Source organism: Sebastes umbrosus, chromosome 23 (genome assembly GCF_015220745.1).
Source record: "Sebastes umbrosus isolate fSebUmb1 chromosome 23, fSebUmb1.pri, whole genome shotgun sequence".
NCBI classification, from domain to species: domain Eukaryota; kingdom Metazoa; phylum Chordata; class Actinopteri; order Perciformes; family Sebastidae; genus Sebastes; species Sebastes umbrosus.
The window spans coordinates 7,165,537-7,185,489 of NC_051291.1; the positions used below are offsets into that span (position 1 = coordinate 7,165,537).

The 19,953-nt window shown below is 38.1% G+C and overlaps 1 protein-coding gene and 1 long non-coding RNA gene across 2 annotated transcripts in view; one reads left to right on the forward strand and one right to left on the reverse strand.

Moving 5' to 3' along the window:
• The window catches only part of LOC119482357, a 31,060-nt gene that overhangs the window by 2,172 nt on the left and 8,935 nt on the right, over positions 1-19,953 (forward strand). The window contains exon 2 of the long non-coding RNA XR_005205411.1: positions 6,279-6,412. This is a non-coding gene — a long non-coding RNA (uncharacterized LOC119482357). The remainder of the gene's footprint in view (positions 1-6,278; positions 6,413-19,953) is intronic.
• Positions 7,271-11,410, reverse strand: LOC119482356 (arg8-vasotocin receptor-like). The gene is made up of 2 exons (XM_037759779.1): positions 10,316-11,410; positions 7,271-8,352 (listed from the first exon to the last, which is right to left on the reverse strand). Exons 1-2 carry the CDS (start codon positions 11,250-11,252, stop codon positions 8,069-8,071), a joined length of 1,221 nt encoding a protein of 406 aa, XP_037615707.1. The 5' UTR covers positions 11,253-11,410; the 3' UTR covers positions 7,271-8,068.

Consider the following 19,953-nt stretch of genomic DNA (forward strand, 5'->3'; position numbering starts at 1 on the left):
TAGCAGGCCGAACACATACGATAGCTCTTATGGAAAACGCATTAAAATGATTAAGTGTCGCTCCATGAGCCACAATGCACCTGCACATTCTGATGTAGTTACTTCTATGGATCACCTGCCCATTAACTCCTCTGAAAAGTTATATAAAGTTCATCCTATACGAATATTTATGATCCTCCCAAATACATTCATATACGTACATCAATTTGTCAGGGATAATGAATAAAACACTCAAAATAAAGCAAAGCATTTCAGGTTTTGAACACCTGTGTGGTGTTTATAGAGGAACCTTGAACTCTGCTGGATCTCTGGATGGGTTTTTAATGGAAATAAGTGCAACAAAGTGATTTCTCTATAGTGGTTACCAACCCTCTCAGATGAACTTAAGACCTCTTCATTGACACCCATCGTGTTCCAAATCTGAATTGATTTGAAACCGGATTTTAATTACATAACAGTGGATGTTGTTGAAATAAGTGCTGTCAATCGATTAAAATAGTTAATCGCGATTAATCGCAAATGAATCACATATTTTGTATCCGTTCAAAATGTACTTTAAAGGGAGATTTGTCAAGTATTTAATACTCTTATCAACATGGAAGTAGACAAATATGTTGCTTTATGCAAATGTATGTATATATTTATTATTGGAAATCAATTAACAACACAACACAATGACAAATATTGTACAGAAACCCTCACAGGTACTGCATTTAGCATGAAAAGCGGTAACTTCCTTCTACCGCCACATAGACTCAAATGAGGCAAATATATCGATTCGCGATACATAGGTGAATCGATTTTTTTCCCACCCTTAATAGACAATAGACTCCGGGAAATCTCCACTAATGGGATACGAGTTTGGGAATCACTGATCACCTTTAAGCTTAAACGTTGAGTGAATTACTGAAGCCTATGATGGCGATCCTAAATGAGGCCTCAGAACGGCCCTCTTAGCGCCCACACAGGATGCAGCCAACAACGTATCACTCTGTTCTGATCAGATTATGTGGGCATCTTTCCAACGGGCTGTTTATAGTTACTGTCAGATAAGGTTCGGTTTGCAGGTTGTTATAAATGAGAATCTGATTGCTATTTATTGGCTTATCTGGACTGGATTTTAACACCAGCTGATAACATGAACTGATACATGAGGCTGATGAGTTGTTGGTCATTAATAACAGCATATCTTGGTTCTGTCAATGTTTGCCTGTTGATGGTTTTATATTGACCTTTTACGCAGCAGACATTTTTTTGTTATGGCAGGGAAAGTACAGATCATTATTAATAATTATATTGGCTGAATTACATGTAAAAGGAACACAGACATCATTAGTTGTTGTTGTTGTTGTTATTGATTAGACCTGTGCTCTTCCTGCTATGCCAATTACCACTGATTGAAAAAGACCCTTTAAATTACATTACAAAATGGGACAAATGTATTTCTGTAAAATTAGTCGATTAGTCATGTTTTTACAGACGTGGACAAAATTGTTGGTACCCTTCCGTCAAAGAAAGAAAAACCCACAATGGTCACTGAAATAACTTGAAACTGACAAAAGTAATAATAAATAAAAAATTACTGAAAATGAAGTAATGAAAATCAGACATTGCTTTTGAATTGTGGTTCAACAGAATCATTTTAAAAAACAAACTAATGAAACTGGCCTGGACAAAAATGATGGTACCCTTAACTTAATATTTAGTTGTACAACCTTTTGAGGCAATCACTGCAATCGAGCGATTTCTGTAACTCTCAATGAGACTTCTGCACCTGTCGACAGGTATGTTGGCCCACTCCTCGTGAGCAAACTGCTCCAGCTGTCTTAGGTTTGAAGGGTGCCTTCTCCAGACTGCATGTTTCAGCTCCTTCCACAGATGTTCAATAGGATTTAGATCAGGGCTCATAGAAGGCCACTTCAGAATAGTCCAATGTTTTGTTCTCAGCCATTCTTGGGTGTTTTTAGCTGTGTTTTGGGTCATTATCCTGTTTGAGGACCCATGACCTGCAACTGAGACCAAGCTTTCTGACACTGGGCAGCACATTTCGCTCAAGAATGCCTTGATAGTCTTCAGATTTCATTGTACCCTGCACAGATTAAAGACACCCTGTGCCAGATGCAGCAAAGCAACCCCAGAACATAACCTAGCCTCCTCCATGTTTCACAGTAGATACAGTGTTCTTTTCTTTGTATGCTTCATTTTTGCGTCTGTGAACATAGAGCTGATGTGACTTGCCAAAAAGCTCCAGTTTTGTCTCATCTGTCCAAAGGACATTCTCCCAGAAGCTTTGTGGCTTGTCAATATGCATTTTGGCAAATTCCAGTCTTGCTTTTTTATGATTTGGTGTCCTCCTCGGTTGTCTTCCATTAAGTCCACTTTGGCTCAAACAGCGACGGATGGTGCGATCTGACACTGATGTACCTTGGCCTTGGAGTTCACCTCTAATCTCTTTGGAAGTTGTTCTGGGCTCTTTGGTTACCATTCGTATTATCCGTCTCTTCAATTTGTCATCAATTTTCCTCTTGCGGCCACGTCCAGGGAGGTTGGCTACAGTCCCGTGGACCTTAAACTTCTGAATAATATGTGCAACTGTAGTCACAGGAACATCAGGCTGCTTGGAGATGGTCTTATAGCCTTTACCTTTAACATGCTTGTCTATAATTGTCCTTCTAATCTCCTGAGAGAACTCTCTCCTTAGCTTTCTGTTGTCCATGTTCAGTGTGGTACACACCATGATACCAAACAGCACAGTGACTTCTTTTGACCCTTTAAATAGGCAGACTGAATGATTAAAAGTTTGAAGACACCTGTGATGCTATTTACAGGACACACCTTAGTTTAACATGTCCCTATGGTCACATTATTTTACATCTTTTCTAGGGGTACCATCATTTTTGTCCAGGCCAGTTTCATTAGTTTGTTTTTTAAAATGATTCTGTTGAACCAAAATTCAAAAGCAATGTCTGATTTTCATTAGTTAATTTTCAGTACATTTTTATTTATTATTACTTTTGTCAGTTTCAAGTTATTTCAGTGACCATTGTGGGTTTTTCTTTCTTTAATGGAAGGGTACTAACAATTTTTTCCACGTCTGTATGCTTTTTTGTTGCTGAATGATTTACTTCCAAGAAACTTATGAGCACATCTCTGGTGGTGCTTTTGTGTGATTCTTTGTGGAGAAACTCGGTTTCACAGATATGTCGATTAAACCACTAATTGATTAATCGACTAACTGATAGGAGTGTCATCCCAGCTCTAATCTCCAGATTCCAGCCATCAGATGCATGTAGATTAAAGTAAAGTACAATATTTGCCTCTGGAAAAGCAGATATTCCCCCAAATACTTGGAAATACTCAAGTAAAGTACCTAAAAATTGTACTTTAAGGTCCTTAAGTAAATGTTACTTTCCACCCCTCTCTCTCTCTGAGAATTTATTAAACTTGTTCTTAAAAGTAATCTTGTTAGGTCAAAGATAGATGTGATGTTTTTTGATCCCAGACCAGATTGAACATCATGTTTATGTTTTTATTATTTCTGTATCCGGGGCTACAGTGTTTTTGTGTCCCATGTTAAGCTGCATGCTAGTAGAAGTATCAGTCAAATACTAAACCTCCTGTAATGTGTTGGAGTGCTGATGTTAAATCTTTCAGTGTCTCGGCTATAATTCCTGCTGCCCCCATGCTGCTGGTTCTCATTATCCTCCTACCAGTGACGCTTTACAAGAAGAACCTCGTCATGTAAACTAACAGCGACACGCAAAAGTACATCACCACCCCCTGGAGACATATTCATTAGGATGGCTCCCAGATGTGAGAACATCAGCTCTGTGTTGCAGGGTCAGAAAGAAAACAGCCCCCTTGTTATCTCCACCTTCTTTAATTCTTCTTGGCACTTTAATTTCTCTCATATATAACTTTAAGTGTCTTCTTTTAAAGGAGCACCTCTCATATATCTTACTTTATGTAACCGTGGGCACATCCCAGGGGATGTTTTTAAAGGAAGATTTACATCTTTTAGACTTTTAATCATGACAGATGTGCACGACATTCCTTTTTTTAAGGTATGCTACTTGCTTTCTGGCAAAGATGGAAAGTATTTAAATAAACTAACTAAGTACATTCACTCAAGTACTGTATTTAAGTACAATTCCGACTTTACTTGAGTATTTCCATTTTATGCTACTTTATACTTCTACTCATCTACATTTATTTGACACTTGGAATTAAAATACTCTTACATGTATTCATTAGTGATAAAAACAGATTATTATAATATTCTATATTAACATTGTGAAAGGTTCTGCATAATGAGTACTTTTACTTTTCATACTTTAAGTACATTTTGCTCATAATACTTCTGTACTTTTAAGAGTTACATTTTGAATTCAGGACCTTTACTTGTAATGGAGTATTTTTTGGGCTGTAGTACTTTTATTTCAGTAAATTATCTCTGAGTACTACTTCCAACATAATACAATATGTTTCTCTGTTATATATAATATAATATACTGTAGTGTATATATAATTTATATACATTAGCCCTCCTCATTCATTTCAATGAGGTCGCTGTGTCCTCCATTCAGACAGGATAACATTTTCTTTTTAAATGTTTCCCTATTGAAATTATAAAGTGGTATTATTTTACCTTTTATTCTCCAAAATATTTAAAATTTATTCTCCAAAATATTTAAAATTTATTCTCAAAATATTTTAAATTAACTCTCAAAATATTTTAAATTAACTCTCAAAATATTTTAAATTTATTCTCCAAAATAATTTAAATGTATTCTCAAAATATTTAAAATTATCCTCCAAAATATTTTAAATTTATTCTCCAAAATATTTAAAATGTATTCTCCAAAATATTTTAACTTTACTCTCAAAATATTTTAACTTTATTCTTTTAACGTTACTTTTACCTAAGTAAAGGATCTGAATACTTCTTCCACCACTGCGTGTTTACTTCTCTGTATTTATTTTATTTCATTTTGAGTGTACAAAACTAGAAGACAAACACTCTCCAAATGTCACGTGTGTGCAAATGGAGCACTTCCACTCTTAATGTGTTTATGTGTCCGTGTTTTCTGTGCATTCAGGAAGTGGTTTCCTATCGCAGACCTATGACTCCAGGGACAAGCAGACACTTAAAGCTCAGGGAGGTCGACAACAGCCAAATTTATCTTATGTTCAATGTAAATCTGTGAATCTACAACAATGTGCTAAAAGACAAGCAGGAAGCTGTTTTTACTCGGGTAGAATTTTGAGGTATGCCTGTGCTTTACTGGAGTATTTCCATTAATTCTTCTACTACTACATTTAAGACTGAAATAGATGAGAATGCCGGCTGGCTTGACCGCATGTTACCACAATACGGTGTCCCAGCCTCCTGTCTGCTTTGGAGGAATTTCAATTTCGAATCAATCACATTGTCCACAGGGAGAACGTTTTTATCAAAGAGCTGAATGCAGGAAATTGTGAAAAGGAAGCGCATTGTTAAAGACAGGAAGTGCAGATGAATGTGGCTTTAAAATTGAGCAGCTTTCATCATTAAATGAGCTCGGGTGGAGCCTCATCCTGTGTCAGGGATTTAAGTGGCCCATATCTTTCTATACATCACCCTAAGTCATTTTCCTTCATTTAGCCGATGCATTCAGTTTGTCTGTCCATCTCTGGAAACCCAAACATCCATTCTTCCTCCTCTGACTGACTCATTTTTTAAAGGGTTTGTTTTTGGCATCTGTAATGAAGGAACTTAGACTGCATAAACACCTTCGGCATCATTAATCAAACGAGCAACTTTCTCGCTCGAGTTGAAATATTTGGCGCGGCATTCGCGTCGCCCGGCACAAATTTGCATCTATTCGCCTCTTTGCATCGACTTTGTACGTAATCGCGCCGCGCAAAAACGTTTTGCTCTATTGGCCCATTATTCTGTTCTTTGCAATGTGACATGCAGCAGATTGGATCTTTTGTATCGTCGACAGGTGTTTTACTACTGAATTTAAAGACTCCAATTATCCTGTCAGACAGAGTTGAATCCAGCCAGCTACGGACTATAGAGAGAGTTCATGATTAGAGTGGAATTGCTGCCATTGTGCAGTAATACTTAAATGCTGTTTGTACAATAGGGTGGTTCAAACTAATCCCGTTAGCTCAAAGAGGAAATTGACGTTCCTTTCATCGCCACCTCTCAGGATTTCCTATTAAGAGCTCAATCGAGATGAAATGTGTTATTGCAGCGCTGACGGCTTTTTATTTTCCCTTTTTCATTTCAGTCAGATCGAGGCCAGAAGCCGTCAGCTCCTCAGTCGGAGATATGAGACGGACGAATCATCATCCACAGTACAGAGATGTGTATCTCGCTGCCACTCTGCATCCAGAAGGAAGGCAACGGTTCCTGTTTTCCACTGTAAGTAAAAAAGGAAAAATCCTGTGAAAGTGTTTTTCTAGTAAAATGATATGACGGGGTTTAAGGGGTCTTTGGCAGTGATGAACCAGCTGTATCTGCAGCTCCTCTTGGCTTTACGGAGCTTTATAGTGAGTTTCAGCTCGTTGTTTATCTGTCCGGCTGCAACTTTACCATTCTGGTTCACTCTCATCGCGTCATTCTCAGAGAATGACTCCTGACACGATACTTGGGTGCCGATTATTATGCAGTATTCAGTATTGCGATTCTAAAAGTTTTGTGATTCGATTCGATACAATTTCTTGTGATTTTTGTTCACTTTTTTAGCACTACACCATGGGAAAAAGTTAAATCATACACTTCTAAGGACTTTTACTTTGTAAAATATCTAAATTAATACAGTAAAAAACATTTGATTTTCAACATGTATGTAGTCAGAGATGTCCTGAAGTCAAATATATCAGTCATTGTCAGGAATTATTTATTAACCAGCAGCCCAAAAATCAAAGAATAAAGACATTTCCCTCACAAATTAGTGGTATTTTCTTTTTAATTTATAAGGGACATGTAAATTAAAAAGACTTGACTCTACATGTTCAGCCTCTGCTAAGAGCTGCTATTGTTTTCTTCTCCACTTACCAAAAAAAAGCTGAAAGCAGCTGTGAAACATCACCAGAAACCCTCCCGTTACGTAAGAAATGTTTCTGTATATGCAAACAGAAAACAGCCACACATCTGGTGAGGATACGAGGAATAACATTTATCTTTCTTTACGACGTGTGCAATATATATTACAATGAAATATAGATGACAGTATACATTACACTTAACATCTTTACAACAACGACATCAACAACAATTAATCAATTATCAAGTAAATAACTGGCAGATTAATTGATAATTAAATAGTACCTTTTTTTTAAAAGTGTTGTGACTGTGCTGTAATACATTTATGTGCATTTGTGTGTAACGCTGCAAATTTGGATTAGTCTGATATACAGTATGATGGTAGTATTGAATATCAAACATGTTTTAACAACTCTTTATGAAAGCGACTGGCAGCGACTGGACCTGAAGACAGATTAGACTCCTTACATATCACACACTGAATGATTTTTTTCAGTGTGTGACGACCAGACTGGAACAGACCCGGTCCAACTCGGTCCCATCAGTCGTCACGCCCAAATCATATTCATAACCAGCTCAACAGTCATAATGTTGTAGAAATTATCTTCGTTTTACCAAGTTATAATCTCAAAATCTGTAGTAAACAACCCGACAACACCAGGGTCCATGTGTATAAAGACATGTATGTTGACAAAATTAATCTCAGTGTGAACAGATGCTCTTATTCTAAAGAAGTTAAAATACAGCAAGACCATGATGCTATGAGCTGAAGTTAAAGAAGTTTGTTTTGACTCCGTTTAACCTCCAAAATCTCCAACCCGGCAGACTGGAAACTCTTTTTCTAACAGCTGCGTGACACAAAAGAAACAAACACCAAACGTTGCAACAGAGTAAACTTTTCCATTCTGGATCGGACCAAAGAAAACAAGCTGTAGGCGTGATATGAGATCAGACCTTCCTTCCCTGCCACAAACCAGCAGTTCATGTTGTCGCCTTAGCAAAGCAGACACGCACAGGTAGTGTTCCCAGCGGTCAGGATGCAGACGGGACCTGCAGGCAGGTCTTAGGGGGCGGGTTGAGGTCTCTGAACGGCTCCGAGAGGCGCGGACCCTGCAGGCGGGACAGCAGCGTGGTCCGCCGGATGCTGCTGTCCGAGTCCTGGTAGCCGAACTTGTTCTTCAGCGGGCGGCAGCACGGCAGGCTGCTGACGAAGTCGGAGAGGAGGTGTCCGCTGAAGATCATGTAGATCCAGGGGTTGCAGCAGCTGTTGAGGCTGGCCAGCAGGGCGGACAGTGTCACCGTGGTGTTCTCCGAGTCTGCGGGGAAAGACAGATTTATGAGGCACGCTCTGAGATGTCAACAGCTACTCTGAGGTGTTTACTCTTCCTCTGGAGGGAGTCGTAGTGCAGCTCTGAGTCAATGACCTGCCTGCTAAATGTTTATCCTCCCCTCCGGCCCCAGTTTGAGCCTCTCGTGTTATCAGACGATTTTATCCTGCTATAGAAATAATTAGCTGCTGACAGACAATCCTCAGAACATATACCTTCTTATACACTGTATGGTATGGAGGACAGAACCTGCCAAAATAAAAAATAAATGACTCAATACATAAATGTAGCAAAAATTATATTAAAAATAAATGTAGCAATTAATGAATTGATAAATTATGCTATAAATTGATATTATGTGTTATAATTTGCTTATTTATTGTTTAGTTTCGACTATTTGTACGCCAAAAAGAAAAAGGTGGAGTCAGTTAAACTGTCTTTGGAAACCATAATGAAATTCTTCAGGTGGGTGAGCAACAGCTCCTTCATCCATATCCTTCAAATCCATATCCTCATCTCCATCATATGAAAATCACGCTCCACTGACTGCACAGATATTACATTCATTCTCTGGATCAGCCACATGCAAAGTTTCCAACTGAAATATATTTCTGCTTCTTCAGTGTGACCTACCACACTTCACAGGCTAACTAACCCAGATCGGGTCTTATTCTACTACTGTAATGTCACGGTCTACCAGAATAAATGATCAAATATCTGTTAAAAAGTCAAATGTACTTTAGAAGATGTCTTTTAGAGACTTTTTTCACTGAAAAACATCTTTCCGCTCAAAAGGTATGTTTTCACTCTACTGGATGGCGGCCATATTGGATTTCTGGTTCAAACTGATGTCAGAATCTGAAATCTTGTGGTCGACTTGCATGAAAAAAGTGTCTTCATACATGATTCTAGGTGCTCTGTATAATAATTTTTGGTCAATTAAAGCTAATAAAAGTGATCATCAATGTCTTTCCCCTATTATGGATCAAATTAAAGTTTTAATAAAATATTGATTCCAACCTGATTAGGGCTGTAACACACGTTTTATATCACTATAAACGGATTTATTTGGATTTTGGACTGTTAGTTGGTGAAAACATGTCATTTGTAGACGTCAACTCTGGCTTTAGGACGTTTGAAACAGGCATTTTCCACTATTTTCAGATGTTTAATAAACCAGTTAATGGTCCAATTTAGCTGCAACTAACAATTATTTTCATTGTCGATTAATCTGTCAATTATTTCTCGATTAATCGTTTAGTTGTTTGGTCTATAAAATGTCAGAAAATGGTGAAAAATGGTGATCAGTGTTTCCCAACGCCCAAGATGACGTCCTCAAATGTCTCGTTTTGTCCACAACTCAAACATATTCAGTTTACTGTCATAGAGGAGGAAAGAAACCAGAAAATATTCTGGAATCAGAGAATTTTGACTTTTTGTTTCTTGAAAAAATGACTCAAACAATAAATCGATTATCGATAGTAGTTTGCGATTAATTTAATAGTTGACAACTAATCGATTAATCGTTGCAGCTGTAAACCAGATGATTGACTGCATAGAAATGTTCAGTCTTTTCTGTAACCTTAACTCTTTTCTTGTGAAATACTTAATAATTAATCCTCTCTAGGCCTCTAGAAATGTGTCAAATGAAGCAACATGGGAAGGGAAACATCACTATTTGGTTGAACTCCTCGTAGTTCAGACGTTTTAGTTTTGAAATATGTATTTTATGTTGAAGTCTTTGTTTGTTTCTGGCTGCAACATAGATTTCCCCCTGCATGGGTAAAATCAAGTTAAAAGGTAAATGTAGCCTGAGGAGGGCTGGTTCATGCACATTTTCAGGGAAGAAAATGTAAAGCATGAATGTGTTCTGTAAGAGGTGTTAAAGGTTACCTATTGTAGTAAATCACCAGGTCTAAAGTTAGTGGAGAGGTTGAGCAGGTAGACTCACCGACCCAGGAGAAGGTCTTGTCCCACACCGACCACATCTGCACGGTGAAGAATGGCGCCCAGCACACCACGTACGCCAGCACGATCACGAAAGTCATCTTCACCGTGCGTAATTTGGCACGAGAGATGGTGCTGACGCTGCTCACCGAGCTGCTGCCGCCCATCAGGATCCCGTTCTTGGTGGTGGCCTCCCCCACGCTCTTCCTGCGGGTCTTATATTTCAGGTTCGTCCAGATGGCGAGGCAGATGAGTCCGTAGCAGAACACAAGCACGCCCACGGGCACCAGGAAGATGCCGGCCGTCATCCAGGTGATGTAGGCGCGCAGCCCCCAAGGCTCCACGAAGTGTCCCCAGCAGTCATACACCTCTGATCCTGGATGCACCTCGCTCAGGGAGAAGATGAAGTACTGCGGGATGCTGAGGACCAGGCTGCACGCCCACGTGGAGCCGATCATGATGCGTGCGCGCTTCGTCGGCTGCTGGAGCGTCTGCAGCGGGTGGCAGATGGCGATGTAGCGGTCCAGGGTCATCATCACCATCATGTAGGTGGAGGCGAACATGCCCAACACTTGCAGGTGCTTCACGACGCGGCACAGGGCGTCCGGACCCGTGAAGCGGAAGGTGATCTTCCAGCAGAGCTGAGGCAGCACCTGGAAGAAGGCCACCACCAGGTCCGCAAGGCTCAGGTGCTTCATGAACAGGTGCATGCGCGACGGTTTCCGACGGGTGTTGTACATGGCCAGCAGGACGCTCACGTTGCCCACCACTGCAGCGACAAAGGCGAGGCTCAGGACGGTGATCTCCAGCTTGGCCACCTCCTCGTTGCGTCCGAACGGGTCAGTGTCGTTGCTGATGTTCCCGGGGGTCTCATGCGTAAAGTTTGTGCAGCAGTTTGTGCAGTTTGTGATGTTGCAGGAGCTCTCCGAGGTGAAGAGCATGTTGATGGTGGTCGCTTCTCCTCCTCCGGAGACTGTGTTGGCTGTCAAACTCCTGGATTACTCTCCCAACATGTGTGTTGTGATCACAGGGTTTTTTTGTTTTTTTTTATATAAAAGGGACCATGTACAGTATACTATAAGTTTTTTTCACTATATGTTTCGAAATACGATACTAAAAAATTTAAATTAAAATTTTTGACATACTATATTATGACTTTTTTTCATTAAATTTTTAGACATACATTAGTATGAGTTTTTTCATGAAATTTTTCAGCATACAATACTATGACTTTTTTTCATGAAATATTTCGACATACTATAGACTGAATTTTTTCACTAAATCATACCGTACCAGATTATAGCTTTAAGATAATTCACATCTGTAGTCCCTTCATTGGCAGGTCAAAAAACAAAGAAACATACTACAGTCATACAAGAAAGAATATACAAAACGCACAGCTACACACAATAGCACATCACAAAGTAAGCTTGTCAAGTAAAAAGCAAGTCCTGCAGACCATGGAATAAAGATCAGTGAGTACAGAGCTGAGCAGCTTTCAGCAGACGTTTTAAGTTGGTTTTGAAAATGCTGATAGAGCTGCAGTTCCTCACATTGTGCGTGAATACACAAAATATAAAAGTCTAAAAACAAAAAAATAAAATCCACATGTATGTTTCCAGCCGTAGCGCACAGCAACTAACTCCTGTTTTGAATGAGAGCTGCTGCAGATTCAGCCTCTTTTAAAGGCTCCAGACCTCCCCACACCCACCCTCTCTAAACACACACATACCACAACCAACACACACACTTTCTCTTACCTCCCACCCACTTAACAACACACAAGATAAAGTGGAGCCCTCCGGAGGGAAATCTCTGCTGGAAGTGTGTGGACAGAGGATGATGGAGGATGATTTGACCCATAATTACAAATAAACAGAAAACGTCAAATGCCAAATGGAAAATAATAAATGCTCAAGGTGACTTCTTTAAATGTCTTGTTTTGTCCAAAAGATCATCAAAAAAGATATTCCATTTACAGTAAGATACTATAAAACAAAGAAAAGCAGCAAATCCTCACATTTGGGAGACTGGAACCACAAAATTCTTGCTATTTTTGATTAGGATTACTTCTCTCTTGTCAGCTGATAGATTAATTAACATGTTATTTCCTCACTATAGCTGCAACCACTCAATCACAGAGGAACATACATGGGATGGATCTAATTAGCATCTAATTAATGCTCCTCCTCACCTGAATATTGATTTAGCCTTCTCTTTATTCTGACCATGACATACTATGAGCGAGTCTGTGCGGCATTAATGTGTTTATGTGGCGATAACCTGATAACCTCAGAGACGGCGCTTGTTTTCTCAGCATTGAGTGAGAAACCAGTGGAAAACTCCTGCAGGCAGACGCATTAAATACAGCCGCCTTTCCTAACAACAATAATCTCCTGTAGTTCTCTCCTGAAAAAGCTTTTCTTAAATATATTTAAGTATTTATCTTTTGTCATTAACCTCAATGTATTCCTTTAAATCTAAAAAAACAAACCAATGAATTCACTATACATACTATACTATACTACTATACCAACACCAACATATAGGCCTATTCGGGAGCTTATATTCTCTTTGAGCCCTGTTCTTTTTAGCCTTCATTCGTTCACATTTTGGTAAATTGGTGCATTAAAAGTATGCCGATTTATCTATTAGAAGCTCCTGTTTGCAGTGTACCCATGAATGTACAGTCAACTCTTACTGGATTACTGTGATACGGAAGAAAACTTTGTCTTTTTTCTCCAATTTCTAAGTTGATTTATTGACCAAATACCTTCAAATTTAAAGGAAAAGTTTGACATTTTGGGAAATATGCTTATTTAGTTTACTTACTCCAGGAAGTTATTGGTCCCAACCAAGAAATACTCCAAAACATGTGTAACTTGATGATTCTCAGGCAAGTTCTGAAGCGTCTTTGCGTCCGAAAAATGACAGAAAATCCGTTGCCCCGGCCCGAAAACAAGCCCCAAAAATACACACTCTCCGTGCAACAAACAGAAGCACATGGCTAGTTATTATGCAGAATGACAGCAATCAGTTGGAACAAAGGATTTCATTGGTCAAACATATATTTCCGCAGGCAGAAATCTGCTGAAATCGAAGTCCGGATATTTTTTCCCCCGCAAAAATATTCCACAGGGGTGTGCAAGCATTCATAAGAACCCTTAAAAATCAGTTTCTATAAATTTCCTTGCAAATTTAGCGGACTTCGGATTGGTGTGAAACAGCTTTTAGAAGTGCACTTGGAGAGCGCAGACCTCTGCCAAGACCATGCTCTATATCTCGCAATGATAACGAAAGGGAAAAATTTGTATATCGTGTATATGTGGATTCTTCCTTGGCTCCTGCTACACAAATAGACAAACAAACCAAACCGAAAACATAACCTCTTTGGCGGAAGTAAATACTAATACTGTTATATTTTTATGAATACTTCCTGCTCTTTTTTGCTAAATGGGAACAATAATATTTGTTGGGCAAAACGGCTTCACCAGACCTTGAATCGCCAACGTCCTCTGTGGCAGAATGTTGTCTTCCCGCGGTCCTCTGATGCTTGAGTAAATCACTCCATGATTCCTCGCACTCGCTGCCCTACAAGGCCACAACTTAGTATCTTAATGTTCAATCTATATGCAAGAAGTGGGAAAGGGATTTGGAAGTCACAGAGGCCGACTGCGTTTGTCATGTCAAGTAGTTGTGCAGAGAACGAGCCAGCTGCTGATGCAGACCATTACATAATGCGTTGTGGTTAAACAATGGTGGGTAATGGTCGCGGCTGTCAGGAGTTCCAGATTTATTGCGCTGCGATTATGGAACCTGTCGGACTCACATAATTATGACACATAACCCAGGCTGGTGTGCACACTGATAAGAGCTCAGACACTGGCACATATGTGAGATAAAGGTAATCAATCACAGTTATGTCACCAAAATGCATACATATTTTTCCACTTGGTTTGGCTTCATTCCACATAAAATAAAATATATAACATGGCCGTCATAATGTTCTAAACTCTCATACGCTTTCACAATTTATTTTAATTCATTCATTAATGTTTAATTCTTATTAATGACTAGAAGAACTTGACACACAGTGCTGAGCAGCATCTCAAATTAATCTTCAGGTTCCCAGCTTTCCGAAGATGTTCACCACTTCTATGTGACATCTGCTGTTGACCTGCTATCTGCCCCTAAAGACTGCCCTAAAAAAGACAAAAACGGGTCCATAAAAAAGAGGGTGGAGTGGAAAAGGTTAAAGCCCTAATTAAAACTTAAATGTTTTCTTCGAAAGACTAACACTAAATCCAAAATCAAATGCCAAAATTTCTCACTGATTGCGTGGGTATCAGCATGTTTTCCAGGTGAACGATTGGTTTGAAGCTACAACACTATCAGGACTCACAGATGTGGCCATTTCCTGCAGTGAGACTGTAAATAAATCCCACTTATTGCCCCATTGAGTTCAGCTCTCACTGTACTTTAATTAACTATACATTATCCCAGTCGGTCCACTGGGCTTCTCTATTATCTCCCCAGGTCCTGTTTGGAAAGTTCAATACTACAGTAATTCAATACTAAGTCAACAATAGGCTCTTGGGGCAGAATCTGAGGAGCCACAGAGGGTAAATAAAGAGGAAATACAGCAGCGAGAGTGAGAACGGATATGAACTGAGCTGCCAGAGAGACGTTAAAGTAACAAACCACAGCGAAAAAATAGATCAGCAAATTCTGTTTTTAAAGTTTTGTACAAGTAAAAATTAAAGACGTATCTGCAGTACAAGTTTCATTTTATTAATGTCATTACTTAGATTAGGATTTCACATTTAAAGGTATAATATGTAACTTTTCCATATTAAAATGTCGGAAAAAACATGAAACATGCAAGTTTCTACTAGGGCTGGCACGATACATCTATTTCCCGATTCAATATGTATTGGGATTTTTAAGTATTTCGATTCGATATTACAATTTTCTGCGATTTTTGTTAACTTTTTTAACACTAGACCATGGGAAAAAGTTGAATCATACACTTTTAGGGACTTTTACTTTGGAAAATATCTAAATTAATACAGTACGAATGTTTAATTTTCAGCATGTGTGTAGTCTGAAATGTCCTGAAGTCAAATATATCAGTCATTGTCAAGAATTATTTATTAATCAGCAACCCAAAAATCAAAGAATAAAGACATTTCCTTCACTATTTTAACGTGACATACTTTAGGAGCTTTTCTTATAATCAGTAGAGCTCTAGCTGTCAACAGAGTTTCCCTCTGTAATGACTAAAAAGCCCAGATGAAGTAAATAGACTCCAAAAATGGAAGTAAAGTACCGGCACCTCAAAGCTGTAGATTCAATTTCTTCCACATGCCGTGTGGAAATGCTTCATAATTAGATGTGTGTAAGCTGCAGGACTTTGTCACGTGAGAAACATCGAAAAGAATTAGCGCCACTGGGTTTGAATGAGATCAGCCAGAGAAAACTTCCCAGCCTATATTTAGTGTCGATCCACTCAAGTAGGTATTGTTTTCTCTGCATGTGCAGAGTGTGAGTGACGTATGTGGAAGCTGAAACTATAGAAAGAGCTATTTACACATCTGACCTCACTCCGTTATCCTCCTCTAAAATCCTTGAGCCTCCAATAGATTAAATATCATATTTAAAGCTGTCACATGAATAGACACTTAAACAATAACAAGGAAGCTCTCAGAAGGCCACTTTATTCTTTGTTTTTTTGTTAAACAGTATGAGCACATGTGGATTAATTTGAGTTTATTATTTCTAAAGTTCAAATTTTTGTGTTAACTGTTCATTTATCTATTGTTACATGTTAAATATGTGTAAAAATATATAATATACAGTAAGTATTAGTGTTGTCATGATACTGGGATTTCTAACTTCGATACAACACCTTAAAATATATCGATATTGAATACCATTTTTGATACCACGAGGAAAAATTAACACAAAATTTAGGGTATTTTAGATTTTTTAATTAAAAGATAAATACTTTGATATTTTTAACAACACTTATAGGTAACTAATAATGTGATATATAATAGCATATCAGTCACAGGGGACATTTTGCTGTTAATACTAAAACGTTTCCTTGTAATTGAGTTGGTTTCTTTTGTAATTGAGTATATTTTATTGCTTGTAATGGAAACCTGGGCTCTGTTTAACCGTGCAAATAACCAGATTTTGGATGAAGAAATATTGTACTAACAGACGTTTTGAACGCTTATTCTGTTATGGTATCATATAGTTATAAACGCATATTAAAAACACAAATACCGACATATTCTGATCAGTCACCGTGACTATTATAACACTAACATGACCAGCTGATCCCAGAGCTGTGCAGGAGAACCAGAGCTGTGGAATATCATTTCTTCACTTCACGCTGTACGTTATATTATAAAACTTGTCAGATATTTGCTAGGCAGAAGGTGATCATATTCAGCAGCCAATCAGCACAACATGACACATTCCCACTCGCTGGGTAGACGGGAAGTTAAAAGACAAAACAACAGAGTCGGAGCACTTCCTCGTTGCTAAAAGGTCAATATGTCACTCTCATATTCATGTGATCAGCCTCCTTTGTATGAGTTGTAAATGTGACAACACCTTCCCGCTCTCCTCCGTCTGCTTCCTGCTACTCTGTTATGTTTCTTCTCCCCGTTGAGGAAGTGAGCTGGCAGGTTGATTGTGTGTGTTTTCTTAAGTTTTCAACAAGAAGTCATGGCTGCACACCATGTACCAACACTCTGCTCCCTTTGGTGCCCTTTAACTCTATTTTAATTGGTTTCATTTTGGCAATACCAGTCAGTTAATGGTGAAATATGTCCTTCATTGTTTCCCAAAGCCGAAGATGACGTCCTCAAATGTCTTGTTTTGTACACAACTCAAAGATATTCAGCTTACTGTCATAGAGGAGTAAAGAAACCAGAACATATTCACATTTAAGAAGCTGCAATCAGAGAATTTTGACTTTTTTGTTCTTAGATATTTACTCAAATCGATTAATCGATTATCAAAATAGTTGGCGATTAATTTAAGAGTTGACAACTAATTGATTAATTGTTGCAGCTCTACAGACATATTTTATTATAACTAATAATAACTGATACAATAACCCATGGCCAGAGAAATATTTAATCGTGATTAATCGCACATTTTTATCTGTTCAAATGTACCTTAACTGTAGATTTGTAGTATTTAATACTCTTATCAACATTGGAGTTGGCATATATGCTGCTTTATGCAAATGTATGTATATATTTATTTTTGGAAATCAATTAACAACACAAAACAATGACAGATATCGTCCAGTAACCCTCACAGGTACTGCATTTAGCTTAAAAAATATGCTCAAATCATAACATGGCAACCTTGGCCAAGCCGAAATTTAACGTAAGCTTGGAGCGTTATTTAACCTCCTTCCCGACAAGCTAGTATGACATGGTTGGTACCAATGGATTCATTAGGTTTTCTAGTTTCATATGATGCCAGTATCTTCACTCTAGCTGTAAAAATGATACCACTACAACATAAAAATCACAAATTGCGTTATTGCGTAAAAGAAATTAGTGGCGTTACAACGTATTTGCCTTAACGTGTTACGATCGTGTAAACTTTGACAGCCCTAGTTTTAGTATTTCCCATACATATTCTCTATTCATTGAGTCACGTTTTGATTATAAGTTTACCCACTTCAAGTTTGCTAGTTATGATTTAAGTGGATGTTTTTTTACAGGTGATAAAAGTCAGTTGTCTGTCGTCTAAATTGTTTCTCCCTCCTTTCATTAACTGTTACGTAAACCAGGCAGCATCCATTTATGTCATCAGTTAAAAGGCAGCATTACTCTGAAGCTACCCGATGATGGATTGATGAATATTCAACAAACGGAAATGTAAACAACCAAACCTCTTATCTTCATCAAAAGTCTTTGATTGCATATTTACATAAAGAGACATTTATTACCTTCAATTTCTATCATTCATATGTATGCTCAGTATTTCGCCAGCAGCTACATCAAGAGAAAATCTTCCTGTTTTGTTGAAAGGATTTCAGAGCTGCTGCTGCTGTAACAGAATCTGTGAGTTCATCTTCAACTTAAAATAAAGTGTTACTGACAGATTTTGTTCTTCATGTTGCTGCAACACTGTAAAACCATCAGACTGTTTCTAGTTTGTGGGACTCGTGATATTTTGGAAACAGCAGACTTCAGCTGTGGTTAAGTTTGGAACTGTGCGCACACTTATGTGAGGATATTTGAGGACATATTGTGTTCCCTTACATTCTCCTTTACCCATCCCAACTATACCTCAACCCCAAAATGTACCTATACTTTAACTAAAACCTAATTTAAATATAGTCTAAACCTTCAAACAGCCCATTGAAGAAGTAAAGACCTGACAAAATGTCCTCACAAAGATAGAAGTGCAAGAATTGACAGAAACACATCCAGGATTATATATTAGTCCCTGAAAAACACATGCAATTATTATTACATACATATGGACCTTTCTGAGAATCGTTAATGGATTTAATTGGTGTGATTTAAGTTGACAGCCGGTGAGAAAAGAAACGATTAGTAGCACTTTAGCTGACTATAGCACAGCGTTTTCATTAAACTAATGAAGCAATCATTATGCTCCACAATACTCAGAACACAAAGCGTGAATTCATTCAAACGCTCTGACGTAAAGAGTTTAACATAAGTTGTTGTTCTTCTGGTATTGATCTGTTTTTATTCTGGAGTTCTGAGGACATACTGGGAAAGTACATTTGCAGATAAAAAATATTTTTTTCAAAAGATAACATGCCTCCAAAATTGTTATTCTAATAGCTGAAAATGTATAAACATTTTTAATGGATCAAAATGCCCACAGTGATCATGTAACCATTACCTTTGCCAGATTAAAAAAAAATCAATTAAGATCATTAGTTTGCCCCTACACTAAGAATTCCTTTAAATAAAAACCTGTATCTGCCTCAAAAACCCGTCATTTCTTACAGTGGATATTGATTATATAAAAGCAGATATTGTTACGATACTTTAATCAATTTAACTGACAATTTTTAGGTCAGTTTAGCCAAGTTTGCATTCATACTACCGCCACTTAGAGTGGCAAAAGGTGGACAACCATTTGTCTGTTGTCTTTTAGCCAACTATTTGAACTATTTTTAACTATTTTAACCAGTTATCCATCACTTTTTGTCATCTATTTTAATGGTTTTTAGCTAACTAGTTTAACCATTTATCCATTAATTTTAAGTAGCTATTTAACTTTTAGTTAAAGGAGACTCCATAAGTACCCTCTGAGGTACCGCTGGTTGTGAATCACTACTATACTGTAGACGTTCTGGGAGTTTGGGAGCCCCGTTACAGCAGAGCAATGTTAACCAGAGGCTTTATTATGTTTACGTTTTCTATATAATACCCATCATATTATGTTTCCATAACATATGTTTCCACTGCGTATATTTTGGGATGTATGTTAATGACTCAATCACAGCTGGTATGTGTTATTACACTGAGGCACAGATATACATGATCTAAATTCACACCACCATCTATAGGAGCTGTTAGATTACAATGTGACAGTATGGACAGACAGTGTGTTCATGTACAGAGCTCA